At 43.4% G+C, this 27,526-nt stretch overlaps 1 protein-coding gene across 4 annotated transcripts in view; it reads left to right on the forward strand.

Moving 5' to 3' along the window:
- Window positions 1-27,526, forward strand: part of herc2 (HECT and RLD domain containing E3 ubiquitin protein ligase 2) — a 57,180-nt gene that overhangs the window by 7,027 nt on the left and 22,627 nt on the right. The window contains exons 5-55 of one of the 4 annotated variants that reach the window (XM_086284137.1): window positions 997-1,219; window positions 3,248-3,348; window positions 10,087-10,228; window positions 10,351-10,455; window positions 10,537-10,708; window positions 11,574-11,747; window positions 11,945-12,133; window positions 12,217-12,368; window positions 12,905-13,062; window positions 13,161-13,274; window positions 13,573-13,824; window positions 13,912-14,105; window positions 14,184-14,384; window positions 14,978-15,206; window positions 15,334-15,458; window positions 15,969-16,147; window positions 16,238-16,422; window positions 16,769-16,924; window positions 17,027-17,212; window positions 17,328-17,504; window positions 17,683-17,786; window positions 17,875-18,025; window positions 18,115-18,329; window positions 18,430-18,562; window positions 18,783-18,910; window positions 19,026-19,221; window positions 19,326-19,459; window positions 19,711-19,887; window positions 19,968-20,104; window positions 20,243-20,394; window positions 20,489-20,680; window positions 20,774-20,961; window positions 21,035-21,227; window positions 21,318-21,500; window positions 21,584-21,768; window positions 22,183-22,330; window positions 22,412-22,608; window positions 22,724-22,963; window positions 23,049-23,187; window positions 23,370-23,543; window positions 24,011-24,153; window positions 24,245-24,512; window positions 24,828-24,970; window positions 25,088-25,186; window positions 25,272-25,440; window positions 25,535-25,660; window positions 25,825-25,933; window positions 26,622-26,761; window positions 26,848-27,038; window positions 27,127-27,232; window positions 27,383-27,474. In XM_086284137.1, the coding sequence (XP_086140263.1) occupies window positions 997-1,219; window positions 3,248-3,348; window positions 10,087-10,228; window positions 10,351-10,455; window positions 10,537-10,708; window positions 11,574-11,747; window positions 11,945-12,133; window positions 12,217-12,368; window positions 12,905-13,062; window positions 13,161-13,274; window positions 13,573-13,824; window positions 13,912-14,105; window positions 14,184-14,384; window positions 14,978-15,206; window positions 15,334-15,458; window positions 15,969-16,147; window positions 16,238-16,422; window positions 16,769-16,924; window positions 17,027-17,212; window positions 17,328-17,504; window positions 17,683-17,786; window positions 17,875-18,025; window positions 18,115-18,329; window positions 18,430-18,562; window positions 18,783-18,910; window positions 19,026-19,221; window positions 19,326-19,459; window positions 19,711-19,887; window positions 19,968-20,104; window positions 20,243-20,394; window positions 20,489-20,680; window positions 20,774-20,961; window positions 21,035-21,227; window positions 21,318-21,500; window positions 21,584-21,768; window positions 22,183-22,330; window positions 22,412-22,608; window positions 22,724-22,963; window positions 23,049-23,187; window positions 23,370-23,543; window positions 24,011-24,153; window positions 24,245-24,512; window positions 24,828-24,970; window positions 25,088-25,186; window positions 25,272-25,440; window positions 25,535-25,660; window positions 25,825-25,933; window positions 26,622-26,761; window positions 26,848-27,038; window positions 27,127-27,232; window positions 27,383-27,474 (8,366 nt within the window). The remainder of the gene's footprint in view (window positions 1-996; window positions 1,220-3,247; window positions 3,349-10,086; window positions 10,229-10,350; window positions 10,456-10,536; window positions 10,709-11,573; window positions 11,748-11,944; window positions 12,134-12,216; window positions 12,369-12,904; window positions 13,063-13,160; window positions 13,275-13,572; window positions 13,825-13,911; window positions 14,106-14,183; window positions 14,385-14,977; window positions 15,207-15,333; window positions 15,459-15,968; window positions 16,148-16,237; window positions 16,423-16,768; window positions 16,925-17,026; window positions 17,213-17,327; window positions 17,505-17,682; window positions 17,787-17,874; window positions 18,026-18,114; window positions 18,330-18,429; window positions 18,563-18,782; window positions 18,911-19,025; window positions 19,222-19,325; window positions 19,460-19,710; window positions 19,888-19,967; window positions 20,105-20,242; window positions 20,395-20,488; window positions 20,681-20,773; window positions 20,962-21,034; window positions 21,228-21,317; window positions 21,501-21,583; window positions 21,769-22,182; window positions 22,331-22,411; window positions 22,609-22,723; window positions 22,964-23,048; window positions 23,188-23,369; window positions 23,544-24,010; window positions 24,154-24,244; window positions 24,513-24,827; window positions 24,971-25,087; window positions 25,187-25,271; window positions 25,441-25,534; window positions 25,661-25,824; window positions 25,934-26,621; window positions 26,762-26,847; window positions 27,039-27,126; window positions 27,233-27,382; window positions 27,475-27,526) is intronic. The other 3 variants (XM_086284140.1, XM_086284138.1, XM_086284139.1) reach the window with 3 other exon arrangements.

Raw genomic sequence — 27,526 nt, forward strand, 5'->3', positions numbered from 1 at the left:
GACAATGAGTCCATTTGCTCGTTTCACTTAAGTTTTTTATTAGTTTCAGTGTTATTTGTTTTTTAGTCCATTCATTGAGCCAGCCATCCATTTTCTAGCAATTATCTGGGCCTGTGTTTTGGCGTCAGCAGCCTAGAAGGAGACCTCTCTCCCTGGCCGTCTTCTCCAGCTCTTGCAAAGGGTTGCCTAAGCATTCCCAAGCCTCCTCACCTAGGCTCTTCAACTCCTCTCTAAGGCTGAGCCCAGACACTAAGCTGATATTCGCCACTTGTATCAGCTTGTCACCATAGGTATGAGTAGGAACATAGATCGATGAATAAATTGACAGCTTTACTTCCACACTGAGCCTCATAACAGATCAGTACAGTGTCAACATCACTGCAGATGTCACACCAATCCACCAGTCTCCTACTCCATCTTCCCCTACTGTGAACGAGAGCCTACTTAAACTCCTTCACACTTGAGATGGCAACTAATTTCCCAAAAAATGAAAAAAAAAACCAAAAAAAACAACAACCCAAAACAACAAAAAAGCTGAATCTCATACAGTAAAGCAGATCTTTTTAGGGTAAAGTAACTAAATAAATGAATCAAGCAAAAACATAATAAAATGGCATACTAAATGTATGTAGTAGATATGACTTTAGCTACAAGACAGCAACTCATTCAATCGTTCAGGTAAGCTGCTGAGCAGGTACTTTGTAGAGAGATTACATGGTGTGTAGCTCTGCAGCTCTTACAAAAACAAAAAGACCCATTAAAATGGACCAAAGATGGGGAAATCCCAGGAAGTATGTTATGACCTCTTTTTAGCTGATATGCAGATTTATCACTCAAAACTAGTGACTTAACTCCTGTAGCTTATTTGCAAATTGAGTGTTTCTGGTCATAAACAAATGACATGCCAGTGCACTCACTTATTTTTACTATGTTATTCTTTTCTTTGAACCGTGTGTGTGTGTGTGTGTGTGTGTGTGTGTGTGTGTGTGTGTGTAGATGACAAGGAACTGAAGGACTGCCTGATGGTTCTGGTTGAGGACCAGCAGAAGCTCTCTGCTCAGATGGCCAAAAGCACCCTGTCTGCCCAGCGTCTGCGCCAGCGTCTCGTCATCCTGGAGCGCTATCTCATCTCTCTCAGCCACAGCATGATGGAGGAGAAGTACAAGGTCCGCTGGAAGACTCCGCCCAGCCCACCACTGCCAGCTGCTGACAACAAGAGGTAAATAAAAATGTTTCCTTTCTCAGGAATTGTGCACAAAACATTGGTCTTATGAGAGAACAGAGGCAGATTTAGAAACTGGGTAATTCCATGGAGAGTCAATGAGCTCCTCTCTGACCTCTTCAGAATCAGCTGATCTTTTTTGTACAATGACGCCTTGCAAAACTTGACCTTCATACTATGAATATTTTTAGAGTTAGAGAGTTGGAGTGAGGTGGGGGTGGTGGTTATTTAAGATTTGTCTTGTTTTTTGTTTATTTTTATTTTTTATCCTTAGCTGTAAAGCCACATTGGACTAGTGAACTGGTCCGTCGGGTTTGTGCAATTAGTCAAGTGTAGTAATCTGGAAGGTTATACACTCATGTCTTCTACAGCACATGCTGCAGGTTAAAGCAACGATTGAAGTCGATGAATGAGGCATTCTGAGTCTGTGCCAACATTTATACATGACTGATGGACTAAATAAATAATAAATAATAATAAAATAATAATCCTCAACTTTCAGCAACCATTTTTAATGTTCTCTCTAGCCCACAGTGGTTGAGGAGTATGGCAACGTTTAGCGCAGGGGTGTCCAACTCCAGGCCTCAAGGGCTGGCGTCCTGCAGGTGTTAGGTCTCACTCTGGGTCAACACACCCGAATCAAATGATTAGTTCATTATCAGGCCTCTGAAGAACTTCAAGACATGTTGAGGAGGTCATTTAGCCATTTAAATCAGCTGTGTTTGATCAAGGATACATCTAAAACTTGCAGAACACTGGGCCTTGAGGCCTGGAGTTCCCCCACTCATGATCTAGATGGAGCTTAATTTTTTCTTTGTGTGTGTGTGTCCATGTTCAGAGAGCAGTGTACCATGAATACCTTATCCTATCATGATTATCCCCATAATGTCCTCCTTCTCTTCTTACCATAACTGAATTTATCTTAGCTTCCTTACCAGAGGGAGGGAGTTGTGGTCATTTAAAGCTTTAAAGTGCTTGTAAAATGGGCCATAAAGGGATAAAGTAGATTATTGTAGGGCCAATAGAAACTGTGTCAAACTTACTGTTTCATTCTTCCTGACTGCCAGAGGAGGTGTGAAATAGCTGGATATCCATCGTATGATTAGAGATTGAGACAGAGTACCAAGAAAGTAACACATGTGACCTGGGTGACGTAAGGAACCCGGCACTCAGTAGTAGTCACTAAGCGAGCATCAGTGCTCACCGCCTGTGCCAGTAGCTTTGTAACCTTCAGCTGGAGCAGTTTCATCCTCCTGAGACTGCATAGCCAGTACCCATCTCTGAAGTCTCGCTTCTGTTTTGATGGGGAAGTGGAGTAAGAGTAAACAGTATTGTATACTCTTAACTATTATGGTGTGTCTATCCAGTCACTGAAAGTTAAACCCTGCAGCTCAGTGTAAGTGCACACTGTGTTTTCTTTAAGTAAGCCTCTTAGGCATGCTCCAATAGGTCTCTCATATGCATAGTAAATGTAGGCCGTACTCTAAATGTGCTCCATATTTACTGTGCAGGGCTTTTAGTTCCAGGCATTTATTTGGAGCAGACTTGATTTTTTTTATTTCTAATTGAAAACCTCATTTTAGGATCTGCTGTTGCTCCCCTGTGATTGCATCACAGCGATGATACTAGGGGTGAACCGTTCATCAAATTTTAAATAGATTTTTGGCTTTCAGCATTTATGAAAGGAACACAATTGTAATTTAAAATGATCTCTTTTAGGCATTCCTTTTTGTGACAAAATCTTAATTTTCCTTGTGTTATAAATCAAATGGACTTAAACCTGTACAGTAGTGGATTTTTCATCCTTTCCGAAGCCTCCCTAGCTCTTCAGTTGAGCTTGAGCTAAGATGGTGAAACTTTTTGTCACAAGGCTCTAAAGGAAGTAAAAGTCACACACAGACAGAAGAAATCCAATGCATCTTCTGTATGTGGGCTTCAGTTGGCTGTTTGATAGTATGGTTTTTACAATGATGATAATAATATGATGATATTTAATTGATCCGTATGTGCTCGTATTCTTTTCAGCCCTCGTCCAGCCAGTAAAGGGGTGGAAGGTTTGGCCAGAGTCGGCTCCAGGGCAGCTCTTTCTTTTGCCTTTGCTTTCCTTCGCCGGGCATGGAGATCAGGTAAGAAGTGCTGATAGTGAAGACATTTTGTCCTTCGGCGCCGGTGATGATAGGTGTTGTCATGGTGGTGCAAGTTTGCTTAACAGCTGCTGAAGAATGCGTTGCGCCACATTAGAAGCTGCTCGTCGTAAACAACCAAACATCTTTCGCAAGGCTGTGTTTTTAGTCGTGCTGCTAGACGACAGACTGACAGAAGAGGGCCAAGGAGGCAATCCTGCTGCTTTGGCACAAGAATGAATCCAAAATAGCTGTTTTGGATGTCGTTAAATGTAACTCTGTCATCATGCGTGGTCTCCATTACAGGCAGATAAATCAGGATCCAGTGTCTTGCTTTAGTGTCATGTATTATAATAATGATAATTATAATCATCATCCTCAGGCTATAAATTCAAAATGACTAATAATATTCAGTTATTAACTTTTATTTTGATGTAAATTAGTCACAGATTCTGATTACGTTTATTCAAGCGTAAATCTTTGACCATGTTATTCATTCACTCCCTTCATTTTCAGCTTTGCTAGTGGAGGTGTTGTTTTTGTTAACATTGTGAGGGCTTTGTGTCCACGGGGACTGGGTGGGAACAAAGTGCCTCCCTGTCCTCCATAGCCCTCCTGTAACATGAGCAACACGCACACACGGACACCTCCTATCCCCATTTTAGCCGTGTTCCTGGAAATACTCTTTAGGAACAATGAAGTGTAACACACTTTTTTAAAAAAATAAAAAAATTTGTTTGGGCTTTTTTTTGATTGTTTGGATATTTCTTTTTTTTGTTTGTTTGTTTGTTTGTTTTTTTTTGGGGGGGGGGTGAATTTTAATCTCTGTTATGATTCTTCTTCCTTCCTCCTCCTCCTTCCTCCTCCTCCACTGCGAATCAAGCACACCCTTTTTACTTTGCAGCAGTGAGTTGATCACCTCCCTAGCCCAGTGCTCAAACTCGTTTTGGTATGACATTACAGAATAGCTGCACTAGAGGAAGTAAATCTTACAAGAATTTCACAGGTGAACCTGTGGAATGATCAATAATGGTCTCCTTATACTCTCAGATCCCTCAGCGTCTCTGACCAGGTCTTTCTTGGGGGATAACAATTAGTCTTTCAAAGAGCACATTGAAAGACTAATTGCATCACAGTTATCCTGTGGTGAAGGCAAGATGGCAGAAACTGGTGGTTGGTCTTCAAACACAGGTTTTATGTTCAAAATTAGCCACTATTCTGGGCCCAAAACTGCTCTTTTTCAATTAAATTGAGCAGTAACATTTTGAGTGGAAGGAGGTGATATGTAACTACTTTAAGCTTCAAACTGGGGCTCATGTTGGTCAAGGGTTACAGAAACAGGACTTTGGTAGGTGACATCACAGCTTTCTCTCTGAGTGGTCATTAAACACGTGAAATAAGCCAAATTAAGATATGGATAAACTCTATTTAATGTCGGTAGCTGCGTATTTAAAATCAGATTTTAGCAGCGAGGGGAAGGAGAAAGGAAATAGTTTTAAAGGAATGTCTGAGTTACATTCTTAATCAGAGGTTTTTGTTTCACCGTTTCTTGCCCATAACAAAGAAAACTGGAAATGTCTACCGTATTTTCACGACCATAAGACGCACTGTACTAAAAGGCGCAGTCTCAGTTATGTGTGCCATTACTGTATTTAACACACACATAAGGCGCACTGGATCATAGGGCGCATACAAGTACCGTATGCGTATTTAAAAATAAAGCGGGAGCAAACCTGAGTTCGGTACCTTACTCACATTTCTATTACCGGTAATCGTCATCATCAACAACACACAAGCATACAAGTGTGCATATAGTGGGGCAAAAAAGTATTTAGTCAGCCACCGATTGTGCAAGTTCCCCCACTTAAAATGATGACAGAGGTCAGTAATTTGCACCAGAGGTACACTTCAACTGTGAGAGACAGAATGTGAAAAAAAAAATCCATGAATCCACATGGTAGGATTTGTAAAGAATTTATTCGTAAATTAGGGTGGAAAATAAGTATTTGGTCACCTCAAACAAGGAAAATCTCTGGCTCTCACAGACCTGTAACGTCTTCTGTAAGAAGCTTTTCTGTCCCCCACTCGTTACCTGTATGAATGGCACCTGTTTGAACTCATCATCTGTATAAAAGACACCTGTCCACAGCCTCAAACAGTCAGACTCCAAACTCCGCCATGGCCAAGACCAAAGAGCTTTCGAAGGACACCAGGAAAAGTATTGTAGACCTGCACCAGACTGGGAAGAGTGAATCTACAATAGGCAAGCAGCTTGGTGTGAAAAAATCAACTGTGGGAGCAATCATCAGAAAATGGAAGACATACAAGACCACTGATAATCTCCCTCGATCTGGGGCTCCACGCAAGATCTCATCCCGTGGGGTCAAAATGATCATGAGAACGGTGAGCAAAGATCCCAGAACCACACGGGGGGACCTGGTGAATGACCTGCAGAGAGCTGGGACCAAAGTAACAAAGGTCACCATCAGTAACACACTACAACGGCAGGGAATCAAATCCCGCAGTGCCAGACGTGTTCCGCTGCTGAAGCCAGTGCATGTCCAGGCCCGTCTGAAGTTTGCCAGAGAGCACATGGATGATACAGCAGAGGATTGGGAGAATGTCATGTGGTCAGATGAAACCAAAGTAGAACTTTTTGGTATAAACTCAACTCGTCGTGTTTGGAGGAAGAAGAATACTGAGTTGCATCCCAAGAACACCATACCTACTGTGAAGCATGGGGGTGGAAACATCATGCTATGGGGCTGTTTTTCTGCCAAGGGGACAGGACGACTGATCCGTGTTAAGGACAGAATGAATGGGGCCATGTATCGTGAGATTTTGAGCCAAAACCTCCTTCCATCAGTGAGAACTTTGAAGATGAAACGAGGCTGGGTCTTCCAACATGACAATGATCCAAAACACACCGCCCGGGCAACAAAGGAGTGGCTCCGTAAGAAGCATTTGAAAGTCCTGGAGTGGCCTAGCCAGTCTCCAGACCTCAACCCCATAGAAAATCTGTGGCGGGAGTTGAAAGTCTGTATTGCTCGGCGACAGCCCCAAAACATCACTGCTCTCGAGAAGATCTGCATGGAGGAATGGGCCAAAATACCAGCTACTGTGTGTGCAAACCTGGTAAAGACCTATAGTAAACGTTTGACCTCTGTTATTGCCAACAAAGGTTATGTTACAAAGTATTGAGTTGCATTTTTGTTATTGATCAAATACTTATTTTCCACCCTGATTTACGAATAAATTCTTTACAAATCCTACCATGTGGATTCATGGATTTTTTTTTTTTCACATTCTGTCTCTCACAGTTGAAGTGTACCTCTGGTGCAAATTACTGACCTCTGTCATCATTTTAGGTGGGGGAACTTGCACAATCGGTGACTGACTAAATACTTTTTTGCCCCACTGTATTTAAAAATAAAGCAGGAGCAAAACAAAGTTTGGTACTAGAGCTGGGCGATATGAGATTTTTTCATATCACGATATGTTTTTTTCATTTCAGGCGATAACGATATCTATCACGATATAAGCCAAATAACTATATTTGTAAGATTTAAATGTGCCGTTGCTCACAAGTAAAATGTGAAATAATCAGCAGCTTGTTTTTATTTAAATATTTATTTCCCATAATAAGTTCAACAGGGTAGATGTACTTAAGGAACATGAGACTTTTTCAGATAAATAAAGGCAAATATTGCAAACTACACAAAAGGCAGCCGCTAAAGCGTTTAAGTTTCAAAATAGAACAAACGAAACAGACTAAATTGTCAATTCCACTTAGAAACAAAATATTAATTCTAAAAATAAATCTTAGTTTGTTTTACAGAAGAACAGACAAAACTGACTAACCTTTGTCAATATCAAATAAACTGAGAACTAAAAGGAAATTCTCAATCTCTCCTTGTTGTATAGCTGAGCTTTTCAAACAGTTTTAACAGTTACTTTAGTCTGACAAAAGCCGAATGACGAATTAGCGCTTCCAGTCAGAGACTGAGGCTACGTCCACACGTATACGGGTATTTTTGAAAACGGAGATTTTCCGTTTTCGTTTTAAAAAATAATCCCGTCCACACATAAAGGCAGAACTGAAGGAAAACGCTGCTATGAACATGCCAAAGCAGCAGGTGGCGCTAGATTCCTAACCGTGCAGAAATGTTGGCCAATCAGAAGTCTAGAAGCCTCGGTGGGAAAAAGTAAACAAAGCTGGGGCATAGAAGCAGAACCGAGTCGTATGTGTGGAGGGACAGTAACTGTGTGTATATGTAAGCATTTAAACACTGCAGAGAGTAGAATTAACAGTATTGTAGAAATTCATTTCACCGAAACAATAACGTGGCGCACAGTGTGACGCATGCACCAGTTTATTGTATTTCCAGACTTGCTTTCGGCACATTTACAGTGCACGCTACTCTGTTTTTGTCAGACTTGAAATAGCCGAAATACCTTCACACTACGGAACTTCTATGGCTCTTCCGTTCGACAATCTCTCCGGCATTGGAACCATCATCTGTTTTCTCTTCGGTCACGCTCGGTTGATTTTTCTAGTCGGCACACTCATTTCCTCCATTACGTGCTGGCTCCATTACGCGCTGGCTGCTTCCCAAACAAAGACGCGTGCGGCTTGGCACTTGTGCTGTATGTAACAAGTCACGCGACGTGACGCTGCGGCTGTGATTGGTTCGGCTCTGCGCTACTTAATTTGGATTGGCTGACCTTTTTTTTTTTTTTTTTTTTTTAAGAGGACAAGAGCGACGAGGTCTATCGCGATAGCTTAATTTCTCTATCGAGTAAAAGTTATATCGCGATACATATCGTTATCGTTCTATCGCCCAGCTCTATTTGGTACTCACATTTTTATCATCAATCAAACCCATCGAAGTCCTCATCCTCTGTGTCTGAATTGAACAGCTGCGCTAAATCTCCATCAAACATGCCAGGTTCACTGTCTTCACCGTCAGAGTCACTTTCCGTGCCGTGCGGCTCCTCGGAAATGATGCCGGCTTTTGCGAAAGCTCGAACAACAGTGCCAGCAGACATGTTAGCCCAAGCATCTACAATCCATTGGCAAATTGTGGCGTAACTCGCCCGGCGCTGCCTTCCACTCTAGGTGAAACTGGTCTCCATCGGTCATCCATCGCTCCCAGGCCGCTCGCAGCCTTACTTTGAACGGGCGGTTCACACCGATGCCCAGCGGTTGGAGTTCCTTTGTCAGGCCTCCCGGAATGACAGCAAGCTCGCGGTTCATTTGTTTCACTAGTTTTTTCACATTGGCTGTGAGATGGGCACGCATAGAGTCACAGATTAAGAGCGATGGTGATGCGTGGAAAAAACCACCTGGTCTCCTTACATACACCTCCCTCAGCCACTCTTTCATCATTTCCTCATCCATCCAGCCCTTTTCATTTGCTTTAATGATGATTCCTGCTGGAAACTTCTCTTTAGGCAAAGTCTTTCGCTTAAAAATCACCATAGGCGGCAGTTTCTGTCCATTAGCATGGCAGCCAAGCACAACAGTGAAAGAAGACTTTTCGTGCCCCGTTGTGCGTATCGCTACCGTGCTGGTCCCCTTCTTCTCCACAGTGTGACTCACCGGGATGTCAAAAGTGAGCGGGACCTCGTCCATGTTTGTGATGTGGCTGGGCTGGATGTTTTTGTCGCCGATGTGTTTGCTGCAGTAAGAGCGGAAGATGGCCAGCTTTTCCTTATAATCCGCTGGAAGTTGCTGCGCTACCGTAGTCCCGGTCCTGATGGAAAAATGGCACCGTTTCATAAAACGAAAGCACCAAGACGGACCTCCTTGGAAATGTTCAATTTTCATCTCTTCAGCTAGTGAAACTGCTTTTAGCCGAATGGTGACCGTCGAAACGCTTCTCCCGCTCGTTCTTTGCTCGATGATCCACCGCTCGAGTCTCGGGCCACCTCGCCTTATGTCCGCGGAAACTCAGCTGCGTTTTCTTGACCTGCCGGAGCTTGTTTTCTAGCTTCCTCCGTTTGCGAACCATCGATTCGTTAATCTTAAATTCTCTCGCGGCTGCTCGATTTCCATGTTCCTCCGCATAGCTGATGGCCTTCAGTTTAAACTGTGCTTCATAAGCGTGTCTCTTTGCCATTTTCAGGGTTGTTAAAACAACGATGTTCCACACAGGTATGTGCGATTGTCCGGTATATACGATCAACGCCCACACTTCACCCTTTAGCGTTCTCATGGTGTTCTCTACTACGTCCTCCTTACAACACGCTATAGGGCGCGCCGTACTTTTTGAAGAAAATCTAAGACTTTTAAGTGCGCCTTATGGTTGTGAAAATACGGTACATAAGAACAGCTTTACTGTGAGTTCTGCTGTATCAGACTAGAGTCTGTAAATGCTGGGAAGCTAACGGATGTCAACGTTGGGCACATTAGCTGATTGCACATATACTGGTTTTCTTATAGTTCTGGTATGCTGCTGTCAGAAATGCCAGTAATCCAGTGAGCCTCAGTTCCTCTCGCACTGGGAGTGCACAGTTTGGGTCACCTCAGTGTTTAAACTGACATTTTAGACCCTGTTACAACTCTGGTGGCCTGGTTCCTCAATAGTTAAACATTTGAAAGCACTGGAAATTGCACGTCTCTGCAGCTTAAAAAAATGCTACAAATGCTCTGTCCTTCTTATTGCTTTATATTTAATCTGTACTGTATAATGTAGCTACTCTGCAGTGTTTTAAACATGAAAATGTTTGTCTTTGCAGGAGATGATGCAGATCTTTGCAGTGAGTTGCTTCAGGAGTCTCTGGATGCCCTGCGAGCGCTGCCCGAGGCGACACTGTTTGATGAGGGAACTGTGTCATCAGTGTGGCTGGAGGTTGTCGAGAGGGCCACAAAGTTCTTGAGGTCTGTTGTTTTATCAGTTGTACATAATGTTTAATCCCCAAATTTTGCAAGATAAATAACATCTCGTCTTATAAATTGCATAACTTTGTGTGATTCTCATCTCTTGTCTCCTTTGTGAACAGTGATGTACATGGAAGTGCCAGCATCAAATGTAACATTCCCCTTCAGGATCAACATCTAGCCTTGGCCATCCTGCTGGAGCTGGCTGTTCAGAGGGGAACACTCAGGTAACCAGATCTCCTTATTACCTGTTTATTTGTTAATGCCAAATCTAACTTTTCTGCTCATCTGTTGTTATGTCCTACCAGTCAGCTGCTGTCTGCTGTTCTGCTGCTTTTGCGTCTGTGGGAAAGTGGCACCAGGGAGATGGACAATGAGCGCTCCACGCAGGGAACCAGTGCTCCATTACTGCCACTCCTGCAGCGCTTTCAGAACATACATAGCAGCAAGGAGGAGCCCGTTCCTGAAGAGGAAGCTGAGGTGGAAATTTTCTTTTCCCAGCTGGTTTCTAAAAGAAAATAAGACATGGGCTGACTGGAGATTGATTTCAATTTTTATTTTATTACCATATCATGCATAAAACATGACACCAGTAAAAGGAGAGATCAGAAACAAATAACCCAACTTGAAGTCTTTCCCTAGCACTGAAATGGAAACGGCCAACTTAAAAGCACCAATTTGTTTGTCAAACTGTCTCAGATATTTCATAAAATATGCCATAATCAGAAAATTACACAAAAAAAATGTAATCCATTCTCAACTGCTACTAATTCACATAGTTCACACGTCCTGCTGTCCTCTGGGATGCTTTTAAATCTCCTGCCTTCCTCTTCAAACTGTGCTTCTTGTCCAGTTTGCAGTATCATAGAGCTCAGAACTATATTTTGCTTAATTTGAATATATGTTCTCAAATTGGACTTTTAACAAAATATCTTGCACAACCTGTAGTTTTGCCTTTTCATTGGCTCTGAATGAATAATAATTCATGTTTTTACTTTGATTTAGTGCCAGCCTCCATCTCCAAACAGCAGCTATTTAATCTGCATTAAAAAGCAGTGTGAGGGCAGATGAAAAACTAAATGAAATTCATTGATTTAGAGAGGTAGATCTTTTATATTTATTTTAAACGGGGGGAGAAAAATTATAACCCTGTTATAATAAACAACATGCAGGAAAATCGAGACCATAAGAACAGATAAAGTGCTATCGATATAAATTGTGTTGATTCACGTCTCTCTTGGGAACACGTCTTAAAATGCCCTGTTTTTCTTTTTTTGTTTTTTTTCCATTCATGGTTGAGAATGAAGCTAATTAATATTTCATGGATCTTTGCTGTGGTTTCCAGATCCTCACAGCCCCTCTGAGTCCAAATGAGAGTTTCCTGCGATACTTGACGTTGCCTCAGGATAACGACCTGGCTATCGATCTTCGTCAGACTGCTGTAGTAATCATGGCTCACCTGGACCGCCTAGCTTCTCCTTGCAGCCCTCCACACTGCAACTCGCCTACGTCACACAAGGTGACCCCTCTTTTTATTAGCTGTCACTGCTGAAGTGTTTGGTTCAGTTTTTTACATTTTTAAGTATTACTTAAATCTGTCTTTTTTACGAGCATTATTCAGACCCCCACCTTGAGATTTGAATATGTGACTTGAATATGTGTTGCCTAAGTAGTTAATGCTCAAGCATAAACCAATACTGTCTTGTTTTGTTCCAGGGAACCTTGCAGGAAGTGATTGCCTGGGGCCTCTTGGGTTGGAAACTTTATGCCAATGTTAATGCACCCATTCAGTGCAAAGCCCTGTCGAGCCTCGGGGTCACACAGATTGTCTGTTCAGAAAAGGGGTTTCTTATCCTTTCCAGCAGCGGTGCTGTTTACAGCCAGAACTACAAGAGCACAACCCTGGTCAGTTCTGTCAGTTTCTCTGAGGTCGATCGTTTCATCTCTGCATCTGCAGCAGGTTGAGACTCTGAATTGTTTTGTTGCAGGCTCCCATGCTAATCCACGTTCTAAGCTCCAGAAAGATTGTGAAACTTGCAGCTCATCCTGATGGGCAGCATTACTTGGCCCTATCGTCCAACGGGGAGGTGTTCTCCTGGGGGTGCGGTGATGGTGGCCGGCTTGGACATGGAGATACCACGTAAGCAACCAGAGAAAAAACATGTCCATCCTTTAAAAAGGCTTACACACATTTTGTGCTTCCACCTTTTTGGGGGGGTGTATTAGTGGAGAGTATGTAGGTACAGACATACAACAAAGGGCATCAGGTTGGACTTGAACTCGAGCTGCTGCATTTTCAGCCTCGTGACAGTCGCTGTTATATTACCACTTTATTACACTGAATGTGTTTGTCTATTACAGATATAACAGTGGAGTTGTAGGTTTTTGGAGCATTAAATTAGATTTTGAAGATCTGTTTAAGTTAAATTATTGATGAAACAGGTGGTGCATTATTTCCCAAAATCTGGGACATTTCTATTAATGTTTTGTGCTCGTAGGCCAGAGACAGAATCAAAGGCTTCTGATGATAGAGTGAAATCCCCCAACCCTGCCAGTTCATTTTAAAAGAATCTGTGTTATTAGTAAAATCATAATGAAAATAAAAATATAAATGATAATTATTAATGGTAATGAGCTTCCTGAAAAATTTAGCCTTCTATTTTTACTTTATTTCAGATACCTAGAAGAACCTAAAATGATTGGAACCTTCAATGGAAAACAGGCCGGAAAGCATGTGGTGCATATTGCTTGTGGGAGCACATACAGTGCTGCGATCACTGCTGATGGCGAGCTCTATACATGGGGAAGAGGGAACTATGGTCGGCTTGGCCACGGTGAGCTCCAAATCAACTGCCCCTGATAGATATTCTTGACTTTTTTTTTGGTCTCTTTGTCTTTACTAAAATTAGTTGTAATCTGTTGGGGTTTCTAGGCTCCAGTGAGGACCAGACTACTCCCATGGTAGTGACGGCATTCAAAGGGCTGAAGGTGGTGGATGTGGCATGTGGGAGTGGTGATGCCCAAACTCTTGCTGTGACAGAGAATGGTAAGCATGCTTCCTGTGGGTGATTAAAAATGCTGGAATTAAAATCCAGGAATTAATGTTTTTAAAATGTCTGTTAGTTAAATAATTGAACCCCCTTTAAAGTTTCATGTGAATTGCTTAGTGTTGTTGTGTCCGACCTGTGTCACCTATTACAAAACCATTAGCAACAGTAGCAGCTGGTGTGTTTCTTGCTTCTTGGTAGCCAGCATATCGGCCATTTTTAGCTTGATTTTTAATAATAGAAGCCACTAGAAATCACCCAGGCTACAGCGTTTAGCTCCTCAATCTGTTACCACAGGTCAGGTGTGGTCCTGGGGTGATGGAGATTATGGTAAACTGGGCCGAGGAGGCAGTGACGGCTGTAAGACACCCAAGCTGGTGGAGAAGCTGCAGGATCTGGACATAGTAAAGGTGTGCTGCGGAAGCCAGTTTTCAGTAGCCCTCACCAAAGATGGCCAGGTGTACACCTGGGGGAAGGGAGACAACCAGCGCCTTGGTCACGGCACCGATGAGCATGTCCGATACCCAAAGCTGCTTGATAGTTTACAGGGTGAGTGAGCTTGACCTTAACATTGATTTTCAGAAGCTTATTTAAAAAAACTAAAAAAACAACAACAAACGTGTTGTTTGCAATCAGGAAAGAAAGTTGTGGACGTAGCTGTGGGGTCGACACACTGCTTGGCCCTCACTGATGATGGAGAGGTGCTCAGCTGGGGCAGCAATGACAAGCTACAGCACTTTGATACGCTCTTTTCCAATAAGAAGCAGCCTAAAGCTCTCCCGGGGCTCAACTCCAAACACATAGTTGGAATCTCCTGTGGACCCGGACAGGTAAGATACCATCACTGTTGGTCTCATAATGTTAGTAAAGAACGAGACACAGATCAGTTACCATTTGCTTGTTTTCAGAGCTTTGCCTGGTCCTCGAGCTCCGAGTGGTCTGTGGGGAAACGTGTGCCCTTCGTAGTGGATGTTTGCCCCATGAGTTTCGAGCAGTTGGACTTGCTCCTGCGGCAGGTCAGCGAGGGCATGGATGGCAGCTCAGACTGGCCCCCTCCGCAGGAGAAGGAGTGCATGGTAGTCGCCACACTCAACCTGCTCAGGCTCCAGGTAGGAAACGGCCTTTGAACGGGTGTGGTTTGATTGGAAATGCTTGTAGAAGTAGAATTTTTCCTCTGCATGTTTGTTTTGTGATGGAGCAAATTATTTGATATTAAGTCTATATCATACAATATTACTGGAGAGGAACAGAATTGTTTTGGTGGGTATGTGCTGTTTTTGAACAGCAGTTCTGTTTTTTTTCACATCTGCATTTACTTTTTAGTTAACATTAATAACTTTGCAGTGGAAGAAGACTCCATCTCTTTAGTAAGAATTTCACTGTGTGAGTTTTATTTTTTTTATTTATTATTTGGGGTTTTTTTTTTTTTTGATAGTCGGGCCTGAGTCATGTTGTGCTGGACTTGGTTCAAATTTTCTTGACATGCTTAAAGGGATGATTCAGTGAAAAGTCCAAATTTGTCTTAGACTTCCCCAAATTTTATTTATTTATTTATTTATTTTTTATTTTTTATTTTTTTTGGTCATACTTCTGTCCTGTGGTTCCCATTTCAAAGATTAAATGATCAACGAACTGAACAATCAAAGAAATGAAAGGAAATAATTATTTATTGCAGCCCTAAACCTTCACTGTTTTTCCTCAGTTGCATGCAGCCATCAGTAATCAGGTGGATCCAGAGGAGCTGGGGCTGGGCCTTGGAAGTGTGCTGCTCAACAACCTGAAACAAACAGTGGTGGTCCTAGCTAGCAATGCTGGGGTGCTCAACACAGTTCAAGCAGCTGCCCAGGGTGTCCTCCAGAGCGGCTGGTCCGTGCTGCTACCCACAGCTGAGGAAAGGGCAAGGGCTCTGTCCTCACTCCTGCCTAATGCTGGTGAGTACAAATCAAAACATCTGGTAACACTGATTCAGTATGAAAATAAACATTTAATAGTCCATTACCTGTGATCGGTTTGATGGAAGTGCCTGCAAAGGCTGAGTTTTTAATTTTTATTTTCTAGCATCTGGAAATGAGATGAGTGTGAGTCCCGGCCGGCGCTTCATGATCGACCTGTTGGTCAGCAGCTTAATGGCTGATGGAGGGTTGGAGTCTGCACTCAATGCAGCCATCACTGCTGAGATACAGGTCAGTGTAGTAAATGCACGAGTCAGCACTTGGTTGTCTGTTTGAAATGCTGAGTAAATTCTCTCTTGACTGATATTTGTATATGTGACACAAGGCTCACTCATTTGTTGGCACCCCCGGCACAGAATGCCAGTGCAATGCGATTTTAGTTTTGTTTTTTTGTTTTTTTTTCAGTGTGAAAAGTGGCAGCAGAAGTTGTAGCTGGAAGCGCATAGAAGGAAATAATGGTACCTTATGGGCCTCTGACAGTTGTTGAAGGCTGTGTTGCCACAATGCGTAATTGCGTTTCTGGGGAGGTGCACATCAGGTTACAGCGTAGTGTTTCAAAAGCACTTGTAATTACAATTTGCCTGTGGCATACATTTAACAATGTCTAAATCCCACTTTAGAGCACACATGGACAAAATTTGTGACCAAGGACCAGAACCGGCCCATCGAACATCTCCATGTGCTCCCTGACATCCTAAATGATGGTAATAATTTTGTGTATTATGTTTTTTTTCATGATAGGACATTGAAGCAAAGAAGGAGGCTCAGAAAGAGAAGGAGATTGATGAACAGGAAGCTAATGCCTCCACCATACACCGGTGTCGCACCATGCTGGACAAAGACCTCATCAACACGGGCATCTATGAGTCGGCAGGGAAGCAAAGCTTGCCCCTTGTGCAGCTTGTACAGCAACTCCTGAGGTACCTTCACAAATTGTGCTGCATATACTCCTATAATGTGGTATAATACTTCACTCCCTGCTAGCATATTCATGGATTTAACTTCTGCAGAAACATCGCCTCCCAGACCATTGCAAGGCTAAAAGATGTTGCTCGTCGCATCTCAAACTATTTGGAGGCAGAGCATGTCAGTAAGGAGCGCTCTGCATCTCTGGACCTACTGCTGCGCTTCCAGAGGCTGCTGGTCAGCAAGCTTTACCTGGGAGTCAATGGCACAGAAAATGTTAATGGATACAGTAAGTCTCTTCTAGCTCTTTCGTTTGTGTAGACAGAGGTTACAAGCAAAGCAGTGCTGTCTCAGTGAGGTGGACAGTGAGGCTCATATGCATCCAATGTGTGGTTTGGCCATAAATCTGACATCAACCTAACCTGATGTGCCTTCTGTTCCAACCAGCTGATTGGTTCGGCACTGTGCCCGGTGTCCAAACATGCATGGGATGAGTGCTTTTGACTTTGTTAACTATCTCATATCTATTGAGGAAATGTTATTTCACAGTAATTGTTTTAATGGTTTTAGTCCCCACCGCTAATTAAGAATGAGTTGCAGAAATGCAGTGTGTGATTTCTCTGGTGCTTTTCTAGATCCTGAGCTCCTGGGTGTTGGTTCCTTGTTAAAAAAGTACATCGCTTTGTTGTGCACTCACATTGGAGACATCCTCCCAGTGGCAATAAGTATCGCTTCTACTGGTTGCCGCCACTTTGCCGAGGTCTCTCGTGTCATCGAAGGAGATCTAACTGGTAAAAAAAAAAATTTCCCTCAGATTTGTATTTCCAGCATATTTATGCTTTAGAGATGTTTGCAACACAGTACTGAATACTGTACTGTTTGTTCTTTGGTAGGAGTGCTTCTCCCTGAGCTGGTGGTGTCCATCATCCTTCTCCTCACCATTGACGCTGGTCTGATGCAGGAGACCGGCTCGATCCCTCTCCTGGCTGGACTCCTGGAACACTTGGACCGTTTCAACCACCTGGCTCCAGGACACGAGAGGGACGATAATGAGGATCTGGCCTGGCCAGGAATTATGGGTAAAACAACATCTATGTTTTACTTGAGTGACATCCTAAATTTTAGGGCAAAGATGAGATGCTACTCTGTGCGTTTCTTTTTAGACTGTAACTAGACTTTCTGCTGTGTTGGCAGGGTCTTTCTTTACAGGGCAGAGCTCCAAGAACAATGAGGAGGTTTCACTCATCCGCAAGGCTGACCTGGAGAATCACAACAAAGATGGTGGCTTTTGGACTGTAATAGATGGAAAAGTGTATGACATCAAAGACTTTCAGGCCCAGTCCCAGTCACTGACAGGAAACAGTGTCCTGGGTAAGACTAAACAGTAGTTTTGGAATGTAATGTGACATCCAGGATTATTTAAAATAACACAGGGACACCCTAAGTGCTCAGTGTTGTAAACATGGAAGCTCAGAGGCTGGACTTTGTCAAAGGGTTATAAGAGAACTGATGTCAGAACTCATGCCATTTGTTCTTTGCGGTTTAACAGCCCAGTTTGCAGGAGAGGACCCTGTGGTTGCTTTGGAAGCTGCTCTGCAGTTTGAAGACACTAGAGAGTCCATGCAGGCCTTCTGCGTTGGCCAATATATGGAGGTACCAGTTGTACTTTTATTTTAAACACAACTTCTTTTCTTTGTTGGTGGCTTTAGCCTTTGATATTGGGACTTTTTATCATTTTCAGCCTAACCAGGAGACGGTCACTACTCCAGACCTCAGCAGCCTTTCTTCTCCACTTATTGACACTGAGAGGAACATGGGACTGCTCCTGGGTCTGCACGCCTCCTACTTGGCCAAGAGCACCGCCCTGTCCCCCATGGAGATTGAATGTGCCAGTAGGTTTAATGGTTTTACATCAGCCTGGTTTAAAAATTCACACTTCAGGTTGGAATTAATTTAACACAAGTGTTTGCTCTCTGCACAGAATGGCTCCAGTCCTCCATATTTTCAGGGGGTTTGCAGACCAGTCAGATCCACTACAACTACAATGAGGAGAAGGACGAAGACCACTGCAGCTCACTGGGCACAACCACTCCTGATAAGACCAAACTTTATTCCCGCAGAATAACTCTCAGCGATCACGCACAGCCTTTCTTGCAGGCCATTGCTGACAACAACACTCAGGACCATACTGTGAAGGTACAAGCAAGGCAGAAATGCCTGAAGAGGTTGTTTCACAGTGAGAAGGAGGCTGATGGGTAATAATGTCATGTTTTGCTTTTTGTTTGGAATATTTTAGGACTTCCTATGCCAAATAGAGCGCTGCTGTAAGCAGTACCATCTTATTGCGCCCATCACCTTCCTCCCAGAGCACCCTGTGGAAGAAGTTGGTCGCCTGCTGCTCTGCTGCCTCCTCAAGCATCAAGACCTCGGTAACTTAGCAACTGAACCCAGAGTGGTCACCTGAGGAGAAATTAGAGGCTAATTATGGCTCACTAAAATGTGTTTTTTCTTCTTGTATTTAATTATACTGAGATTCACATGAGTTTCCTTCATGTAACACTGCTAATACCACACAAAGATATTTCCTAATGAAACTGATCGATGGTGAGTTGCATGTGAAGTTTTAAATAAAAATCTTTCCTGTCACAGGTCACGTTGCGCTCTCACTTGTCAGTCAATGTGCCTTGGGTGTGGACCAAGGAAAGCAGAGATCCCTCCCTAAATCTGTGATTGATGTATGCCGCATGGTCTACCAGGCAAAGTGTTCTCTAATTAAGGTATGCTTTCTGCTTGTGAAATATTTACACGTTATGCGCAGTTAAGCTGTGATGCAAAAGGAAGCAGGAAGATGAACGGAAATGCTAATGCAATGATTGCTTTGTCTTATCATAGACCCATCAGGACCAAGGCCGCTCTTATAAGGAGGTGTGCGCCCCTGTTATTGAGCGTCTGCGCTTTTTATTTAATGAGCTGCGTCCAGCTGTAAGCAACGACCTGTCTATAGTGTCCAAACTGAAGCTGCTGAGCTCCCAGCCACGCTGGAGGAGCATCACCCAGAAGCTCATCAGGGATCGTAGGAAAAAAAGAGGTGGGGCATCAAGAATCTACTGCAGGGTAACAGGTTTTTTAATTTATAATCCATCTACTCCTTTTGAATGTGAATGTTATCTTTTTTTCTTTTTTTTTTTGTAGTGCCTAAGAAATCAGAGTCGGCTGATATTGAAGAGCCAAAGCTGGAGAATGAAGGGACCAATGAAGAGGAACTTAATGTTCACATCAGCCCCGCTCCTGCTGACAGGAAATCACCCACTGACAAAACAGCCAAGGTAGTTTAACAGGATTAGTTCATGAGATAAAAAAAATGGCCAAAAAAACATAAAGAAGATGGCTTCAGTTTAAAATCTATTCACCTTCATACACAACGAAAGTTTGGCTCAGTCTGAATTTGTAGATTTATTTATGTACATTTATGTTGCACTTTCATCCCTTGCAGTTGTAGCTAAAATATCAGAGCAGGACAGTGGAGTGTGTGTGTCTACAGAGTTTGTTGTCAACCTATTATTGCATGTCTTGGCAGCAAGACAAGTGGCAGCCGCTTCTTAACACTGTGGCCAGCGTCCAGAAGTATCGCTGGCTGAAGCACAGCGTTCAAGGTGCTTTCTCTCAGTCCAGCCTCATGGCCACCATCGTGGACTTTGCACTGAAAGAGGAGCCACTGGATGTGGAGAAAATGAGGAAGTGTCTTCTCAAGCAGGTGGGAGTCGGTGTGTGACAATGTTTTAAAGCAGAGTATATAAAACAGGCGGAAATTTGATTAATTCTGTTTCCTTATAGCTGGAGAGGGCTGAAGTGAGACTGGAAGGCATTGACACCATGCTGAAGCTGGCCTCTAAAAGCTTCTTGCTGCCGTCTGTGCAGTATGCAATGCTCTGCGGCTGGCAAAGAATCATACCAGAAGGGACCAACATTGGGTAGATCACCTGGTTCAAATCCATGTTAAAATTACACTTCTTGTTTGTTTCTTTTGAAGTTATTTGTAATAATCACATGACAGTTATTCTAATGATGTAATCCTGGTGCAATTTTTGTGTTTGTGTTTTTTTTCTCAGAGAGCCCTTGTCTGATTGCCTGAAGGATGTAGATCTGATCCCTCCCTTCAACCGCATGCTTTTGGAGGTGACGTTTGGAAAGTTGTATTCCTGGGCCATCCAGAACGTTCGTAACATCTTGCTTGAAGCAAGCGCTCGCTTCAAAGAGCTAGGTGAGTGCTGAAAAATAAGTGGTTAATTCATTTCACACTATTCTTGACCTGTTGTAGACAAACCAGCTGAATGACCACCTGTTCTTGTGACCAGGTGTGCAGCCAGTTCCTTTACAAACCATCACAAACGAGAACCCGGCGGGACCAAGCCTTGGAACCATTCCGCAGGCCCGCTTCCTTCTGGCCATGATACACATGCTGTCCCTGAAACACGGCTCTAACAGTCTCAGTCTGTTGCTGAATTCAGGCATATTGGCCCTCACTCAGAGTATTCTCAGACTGATAGGTGAGTAGTGTCCAGTCAAAGGCAACCCAGAATGAAATGAAGTGTGTACATATTGTTTGTTCGGTGTTTGATGCCTCTTTTCTGACGCTTCAGGACCGAGTACAGACAGCAGTGATGAGGACCTGAGTTTATGTGCACATGGAGGCTCAGCGACAGTCCTGGAGGAGTCCAGAAAAGAGGCAGCTCCCGCCCCTCTACCTGCCTCTGGCCCAGAGCTGGCTGCCATGATGAAGATAGGTACCAGAGTCATGAGGGGAGTCGACTGGAAATGGGGCGATCAGGTACCTAAATCAGTTTTTACTCTAGCTGCTTATTTTATGGACATATTTAACATTATGTGCGTGGTCTGTCCAGGACGGCCCAGCACCAGGTCTTGGCAGGGTCATTGGGGAGCTGGGTGAGGACGGTTGGATCAGGGTTCAGTGGGATACAGGCAGCACCAACTCCTACAGGATGGGCAAAGAGGGAAAGTATGACCTTAAACTTGCAGAGCCACCACCAGCAGCACAGCCCCCTGTTGAGGACTCGGACACAGAGGACGACACAGGTCAGTTTAAAGGACAGGCTCAGTAGAGATCCTCACAGCTACAGGTAAAGTGTGATGTTCCAGTAATCACCTGTTATGTCCTTTATACAGAGGGAGAGCTGATTGAGAAGAGCAGCCATCCTACGGCAATGATGCTAACCAGCACAGTCAACCTGCTGAAGACACTGTCACTCTCAGCTGGAATCCATGCTGAGGTGCTTCAGTCCGATGCTACACGGACCCTGTGTGGCCTTCTCAGGATGCTTGTGGAAAGTGGCGCTAATGACAAGTCTGGTAATTGGATTGCCGTTTTCTTTTTCCTAAGGTCTTATATTGAACAGCATGTTATTCTAACCTGACCTCCTCTGTGCTGTCAGGCTGTCACGCGCACAGATTGGTGTCTCGGGAGCAGCACAGGAGCTGGTGTACCCTCGGCTTCATACGCAGCATTGCTCTCATGCCGCAGATGTGCAGCACCCTCAGTACCTCTGCGTGGATCGGACTGCTCATCCGAATTGTTGAGGGACACCAGTCCTTCAATGCTATTACCTTGCAGAGACAGGTTGAGTACCAGGATTTGCTTCCTCTGCTATTAATGATGCCATTCTTTAGTACTAGAAAACTCTATCCTGTTACGTAGAGAAATGTGTTGTTCATTGTTAAATATAGTTATAGGAAGCATATTATTAAATTATTTTGGGTTCTAAACAGAGATTTGTTAACTGCAGTTTGTCAAACTAAGAGAAAAATCACGAAGAATTAGATTCTCAACATTTACAGTTAATCTTTCCATTAACTGTAGTTTAGATGAAAGGTTTTGCTTCTTCTCACTCCTACAGTCCAAAAACAAGTTAAAGAAACAGCTTTTGTAGTTTCTACAGAAGCACATAATTTATTTTTGTTGATCAACCAGTAAATTAGCCACACAATCTGAGTGGAGATGTCATCTTTTCTCTCATTCACCCTGTGTTTCCAGATCTTGGCACTACGTCTCCTTCAGGCGGTCCTGCCTTCATGGGACAAAACGGAGCGCTCTCAGGACATGAAGTTCCTGGTGGAGAAGTTGTTTGGCTTTTTGGGAAGCCTGCTGAGCACCTGCTCATCAGACCTGCCACTCCTCCGAGGTGCTGCAATGGTTCAGGCTTAAAGTAACAAATGCAATGCTGTTGTTGTCATTGTATTTTTAATTGGTTGTTCCTTCTCAGAAGGTTCCCTGAGAAGGAGGAAGTCCCGCCCACAGGCGTCTCTAACAGCCACTCACAGCAGCACGCTGGCAGAGGAGATTGTGGCTGTCCTGCGTACTCTGCACTCTCTCAGTCAGTGGAACAGCCTGATAAATGATTACATCAACAACCAGCTGAGCTCCATCGCAGATGTTATGGCAAGCTGCCAATCTGAAGTGGTAAGATTTATTGTGGCATTATGAGTCCAATTACCGTGTTGCTTAAATGTTAACTTACAACAGTGCTTTTATTCTGCCAGTCAGCTCTAACAAAGCGATAATTATAAATGTCCAGAACTGTCAGTGTTTCCTGGAGGAGTGTTTCCCTGATTTGGAGGGTCCCAGAGTGGGCAGTCTGATGGCAGTGCTGGCGGTGATTGGTGGGATCGACGGGCGCCTCAGGCTTGGTGGCCAAGTCGTTCACGAGGAGTATGGAGAGGGAACGGTCACACGCATCACCCCAAAAGGGCGCATCACTGTCCAGTTTCATGAGATGAGAACCTGCAGAGTTTGCTTGCTCAGCCATCTTAAAACGGTGCGGGAATGCTCAGATACTCACAGATGCATTGAAACTGGCTCCACTTAGCAGTCTGACTTTATTTAATGTTTCTACTCTTTAGCTTCCTGCCATATCCTTCAGTGTGCAGAACCTGCCATTCACTGAACCCATGTTGGCTGTTTGGGCCCAGCTGGTCAGCCTGGCTGGAAGCAAACTGGAAAAACAACGCATGAAAAAGTCACTTAGCCGAGGGCTTACAGGTGCAGACTTGATTGCCTTGCATGTAACTGAAATAAACAAACGAACAATTTTTAAGAAAAATCATCGACTCTGTTTACAGCAGTATGTTTTATAGTATTCTGGCAATATTTGAGACACTGAAAGCGTTTGTTTGGTCACAGACTGAAAGTTTAGTGAGTGTAATCAATGCTGTTGTTTCCAGCCGACCAGGTGGACCTCTCTTTGCTGCGGTGCCAGCAGCTGAGGCTTTATGTTTTAAAGGCAGCTCGGGCCCTGCTGTCTCATCAGGACAAACTCAGGCAGATCCTCTCCCAACCTGCAGTGGTGGACATAGGACCCAATCCCAGTGGTAAGACCTCACCCAGTGAAAGGCTAGGTTAGTACATCTTAAAAATGGACTGAGGAAGTTTGATCATTAGGGACTATTACTGCTGTTTGATGCAGTTTAGTGATTTCAAGGTTCAGTTCACAGGACATTACTGAGATATCAGATGTGTTTCCATACTTGGAGCAAATTCTAGCCATTTAAGGTTTGAAGGCCTTGCACACTGTGGGTGTTTTCTTAAAATGTACAGCAAGTTGCTGATCAGAGTTTAAATCTTTATTTGCTTACCTTTGAAGTGAAAATGTAGAGTTCGATTTAACCTTAAGGTCGAGGGCACGGATCAAGTTTAGGAAAATCTTGTGAATGCAATAACTTGAGAAATAGGCAACATAGGATTTTAAAATTTCTACCATAGGTGCATCTACTATGAGGCTGAGGGGTACCACTGGTAGCCACCAGAATTTTTTTTTTTTTCAATCTAGATCTTGTCCAGAACTTGTCTGTCTCTCTATGTGCAGAGGATCCAGTGGTTTCATCTCCTGATGTGGGCGACTTGTCTCCTGAGGGACCTCTGCCTCCACTGATTCTCCTGCAGCAGCTGCTTTCTGCCGCCACACAGCCTTCTCCCATCAAAGCCATTTTTGACAGGCAAGAGATGGAGGTATGTCAGTCTAGCTGATTGCAGACAGCTGGTGTCAGCGGTAATGTTGCTGATGTATTCGGTGTGACTTTGACGTTATATGTATGTGCAGGCGGCAGCTCTGGCAGTGTGTCAGTACCTGGCTGTGGAATCTGCCCACCCATCCTCGCCGCTGTTTGAGGAAAGCAGCTCTAGTGAAGCCACCACACCCATCACCACGCAGCACATCAGACCACCCAAACAGAAGAAACAGAAGTCCTCCCCTATCCCGCCCTTACCAATAGTTGGCCAGCTCATGGAGATGGGATTCCCTCGGAAAAACATCGAGTTTGCCTTGAAATCTCTGTCTGGGACTACAGGCAATGCCTCTGGTATCCCAGGTATCTTATCATATGAGTGCTTGGTAGCGCTATAGATAATTTAATGTGAAATTACACATATCTGGAAAAGGTACCCACGTACATTAAAGGCCTGTAGGTCAGGAAATGTTAATAATATGAAGGTAACATTTTTCAGTGGATCCATTAAATATATATTAAAGTTCTTGTGCATTTTAAAAACAAAACAAAAAAACAAACAGCTGATTTTGAAAAGATACAGTATGAGATACCGATTTGTTTTTCATAAAACAAGGCCTGCTTGCCTCATGATGTTTAGACATTTACCTCAGGAGAGTAACTGAGCATATCCATCAGGTGTTGAGACTCTGGTGAGCTGGCTGCTCGACCATCCAGACGTTCATGTCACTGAGCTGTCAGATGCCGACACTGTGTCTGATGAATACTCAGATGAGGAGGTGCTGGAGGAGCTGGAGGAGGCAGAGCCGGCATTCTCTGTGGTGTGTTCCTTACTCTTTTATTTCTGGTGTGACCCTCACAGTTACCTGTCCCTCAGCTTGTCAGATTCAATTATTAATACCTTCATATATGATTAAAATACGTGTCTGTCACATTAGCCTTCAGGTGCAGTTGTGACTGAAAGCCAGATATTTAAGAAGAGATCTGATTTCCAAAGCAACGATGATTACGCTGTTTATGTGAGAGAGAACATTCAGGTGAGAGTGTTTGCTTTTGTATGTTTTCTGAATCTGCCTTAAAGACATGATGAATTGGTGTTACGACTCAGCGGCTTCCCTACAGGTGGGGATGATGGTGAAGTGCTGCAGAACGTACGAGGAAGTGTATGATGGCGATGTGGGCAAAGTGATTAAGCTGGACAGAGATGGGCTTCATGACTTGAATGTGCAGTGTGACTGGCAAAATAAAGGAGGAACATACTGGGTTCGCTACATCCACATCGAGCTGCTTGGTAAGATAACAGTTAATGTGATGCTTTGCAGGCATGCTAATAACAGGAAGTAAATAGACATAAGAAACCCGTGTCTCTGATTTTGCCGTTTCAGGATTCCCACCACAGAGTTCTCCTTCTCACATAAAGATTGGTGACAAAGTGAGGGTGAAGCCCACAGTCACAACACCAAAGTACAAGTGGGGCTCTGTCACACACAGGAGTGTGGGGGTGGTTAAAGGTAAGCAGAGTCACTCCAGTCTTAAGACAGAGTATCATCTGTTTTTCTTTGAATTGAATTGAAAATTTTATTTCAGTCAACAACAACAACTGATTTTTCTTCTGTTATTGTAACTTGAATCCACAGTTTATTGTGCTAATAGAGCCTCATTGTTTGTTTTTTAGCTTTCAGTGCCAATGGAAAAGATGTGATTGTCGACTTTCCACAGCAGTCCCACTGGACTGGTTTGTTGTCTGAGATGGAACTGGTCCCCAGTGTTCATCCTGGAGTGAGGTAAAGATGTACTAAATTGGTATCTTAGTATGTTGTGAGTAGCAATGTGAGGGATTAGTTGTCCAGATTTTTATATATTGCTTAGTAGCAGAAATACTTATTGGTTAAACTAATTGTTTATATTTTAACAGTTGCTAAGACATCATCCACCACTAGCTTGGTGTCAATTTGTTAACAAGCTTTAGACGAAGGGGTCAGTCAAGCAGATCACAGCTACATGAAGTTCCTGCAGATGTTGAAAATCAACATCATCAGAATAAAATGACCACTGTACTTGAGCAGTAACCACATCCCACACAGGTGTTTCAGCATTAACCTGCGAGGAAAGTCTCCTTCTGAGCAACGAGGCCAATATTTCTAGAAGATCCACTTACCTTGTTCTGAGCAGTTTCACGTGGGAATTTATTTTTATTTATTTTAAATATATCTGTAGTCTTTGCACATGGTTTTGAGTAACCGAGTCATTATTTCTGGAAAGGTACATTTGAAGCTGAGGTATTCAGATCTAATTTTTTGATGCTTTGAGCAGCACAGAGTGAGTATATTCAAGAAGAGGGAGGTCTATAGTTTGCTTTCAAAGCTAAGAAACTTGCAGTGAAATAAATGGACCAAGACCCATAAGGAAAATAGGTGAATTAGATTTTGCTTGAACTGAACATTTTACATGAAACCCTATTGCTTTCTCCAGATGTGACGGCTGCCAGATGTTTCCTATTAATGGCCCCAGATTTAAATGTAAAAATTGTGACGACTTTGACTTCTGTGAAAACTGCTTCAAGACACGCAAACACAACACCAGACATTCCTTTGGCAGGATCAATGAGCCTGGTTAGTCCTACATTCGCCAACATAAAATTCTGTGGTGGTTCTACGTACGTGTGCATAAACCTGTCCTCCACCTTCTCCACAAACAGGCCAGTCTCCGGCTTTCTGTGGGCGTTCAGGAAAACAGCTAAAGAAGCACCACAGCAGCCAGCGTGGGATGCTGATTGACGATTGGTCTCGAGCCGTCAAGAGCCTCAACGTGTCGTCGTCGGTTAACCAGGCTTCGCGCCTCATCGACTGCAGTGATCAGTGTTGGCAGTCCTCTGGCTCACAGGGGAAGGTAAGAGCGAATTGCATAGTCTAATAGGCCGGATGACAGCCTGATTAGTTTGCTTTATTAACGTTTAATATTTTCTTTTTCTTTGCAGCACTGGATTCGTCTTGAGCTTTTCCCAGACGTTCTTGTTCACAGGCTGAAGATGATCGTAGACCCGGCGGACAGCAGCTACATGCCCTCGTTAGTGGTGGTGTCAGGTGAGTTCAGATGTTTTTTGTTTTATGTAAAATTGTACTGATTTTAGTATTTTTCCCTTTTGTTTGAGCAGATGACAGTTTAATTTTAAACTTTGAGACCAATTGTTTGTTTTTTAGCATTTTGATCATTCTGACATTTTTATCACGCAGGTGGAAACTCTTTGAACAACTTAATTGAACTCAAGACAATTAACATCAATCCCACTGACACCACTGTCCTCCTCCTTTGTGACTGCACTGAGGTTTGTCTGCTTCAATAACTGACAGCTTCTAATTGTTTTTGTTTTCCCCCTA

Source organism: Aulonocara sp. 'chitande type north' Nkhata Bay, linkage group LG23, assembly GCF_057382095.1.
Source record: "Aulonocara sp. 'chitande type north' Nkhata Bay isolate Kocher_YH1m ecotype deep benthic linkage group LG23, A_spYH_male_GT1.1, whole genome shotgun sequence".
Taxonomy (NCBI): domain Eukaryota; kingdom Metazoa; phylum Chordata; class Actinopteri; order Cichliformes; family Cichlidae; genus Aulonocara; species Aulonocara sp. 'chitande type north' Nkhata Bay.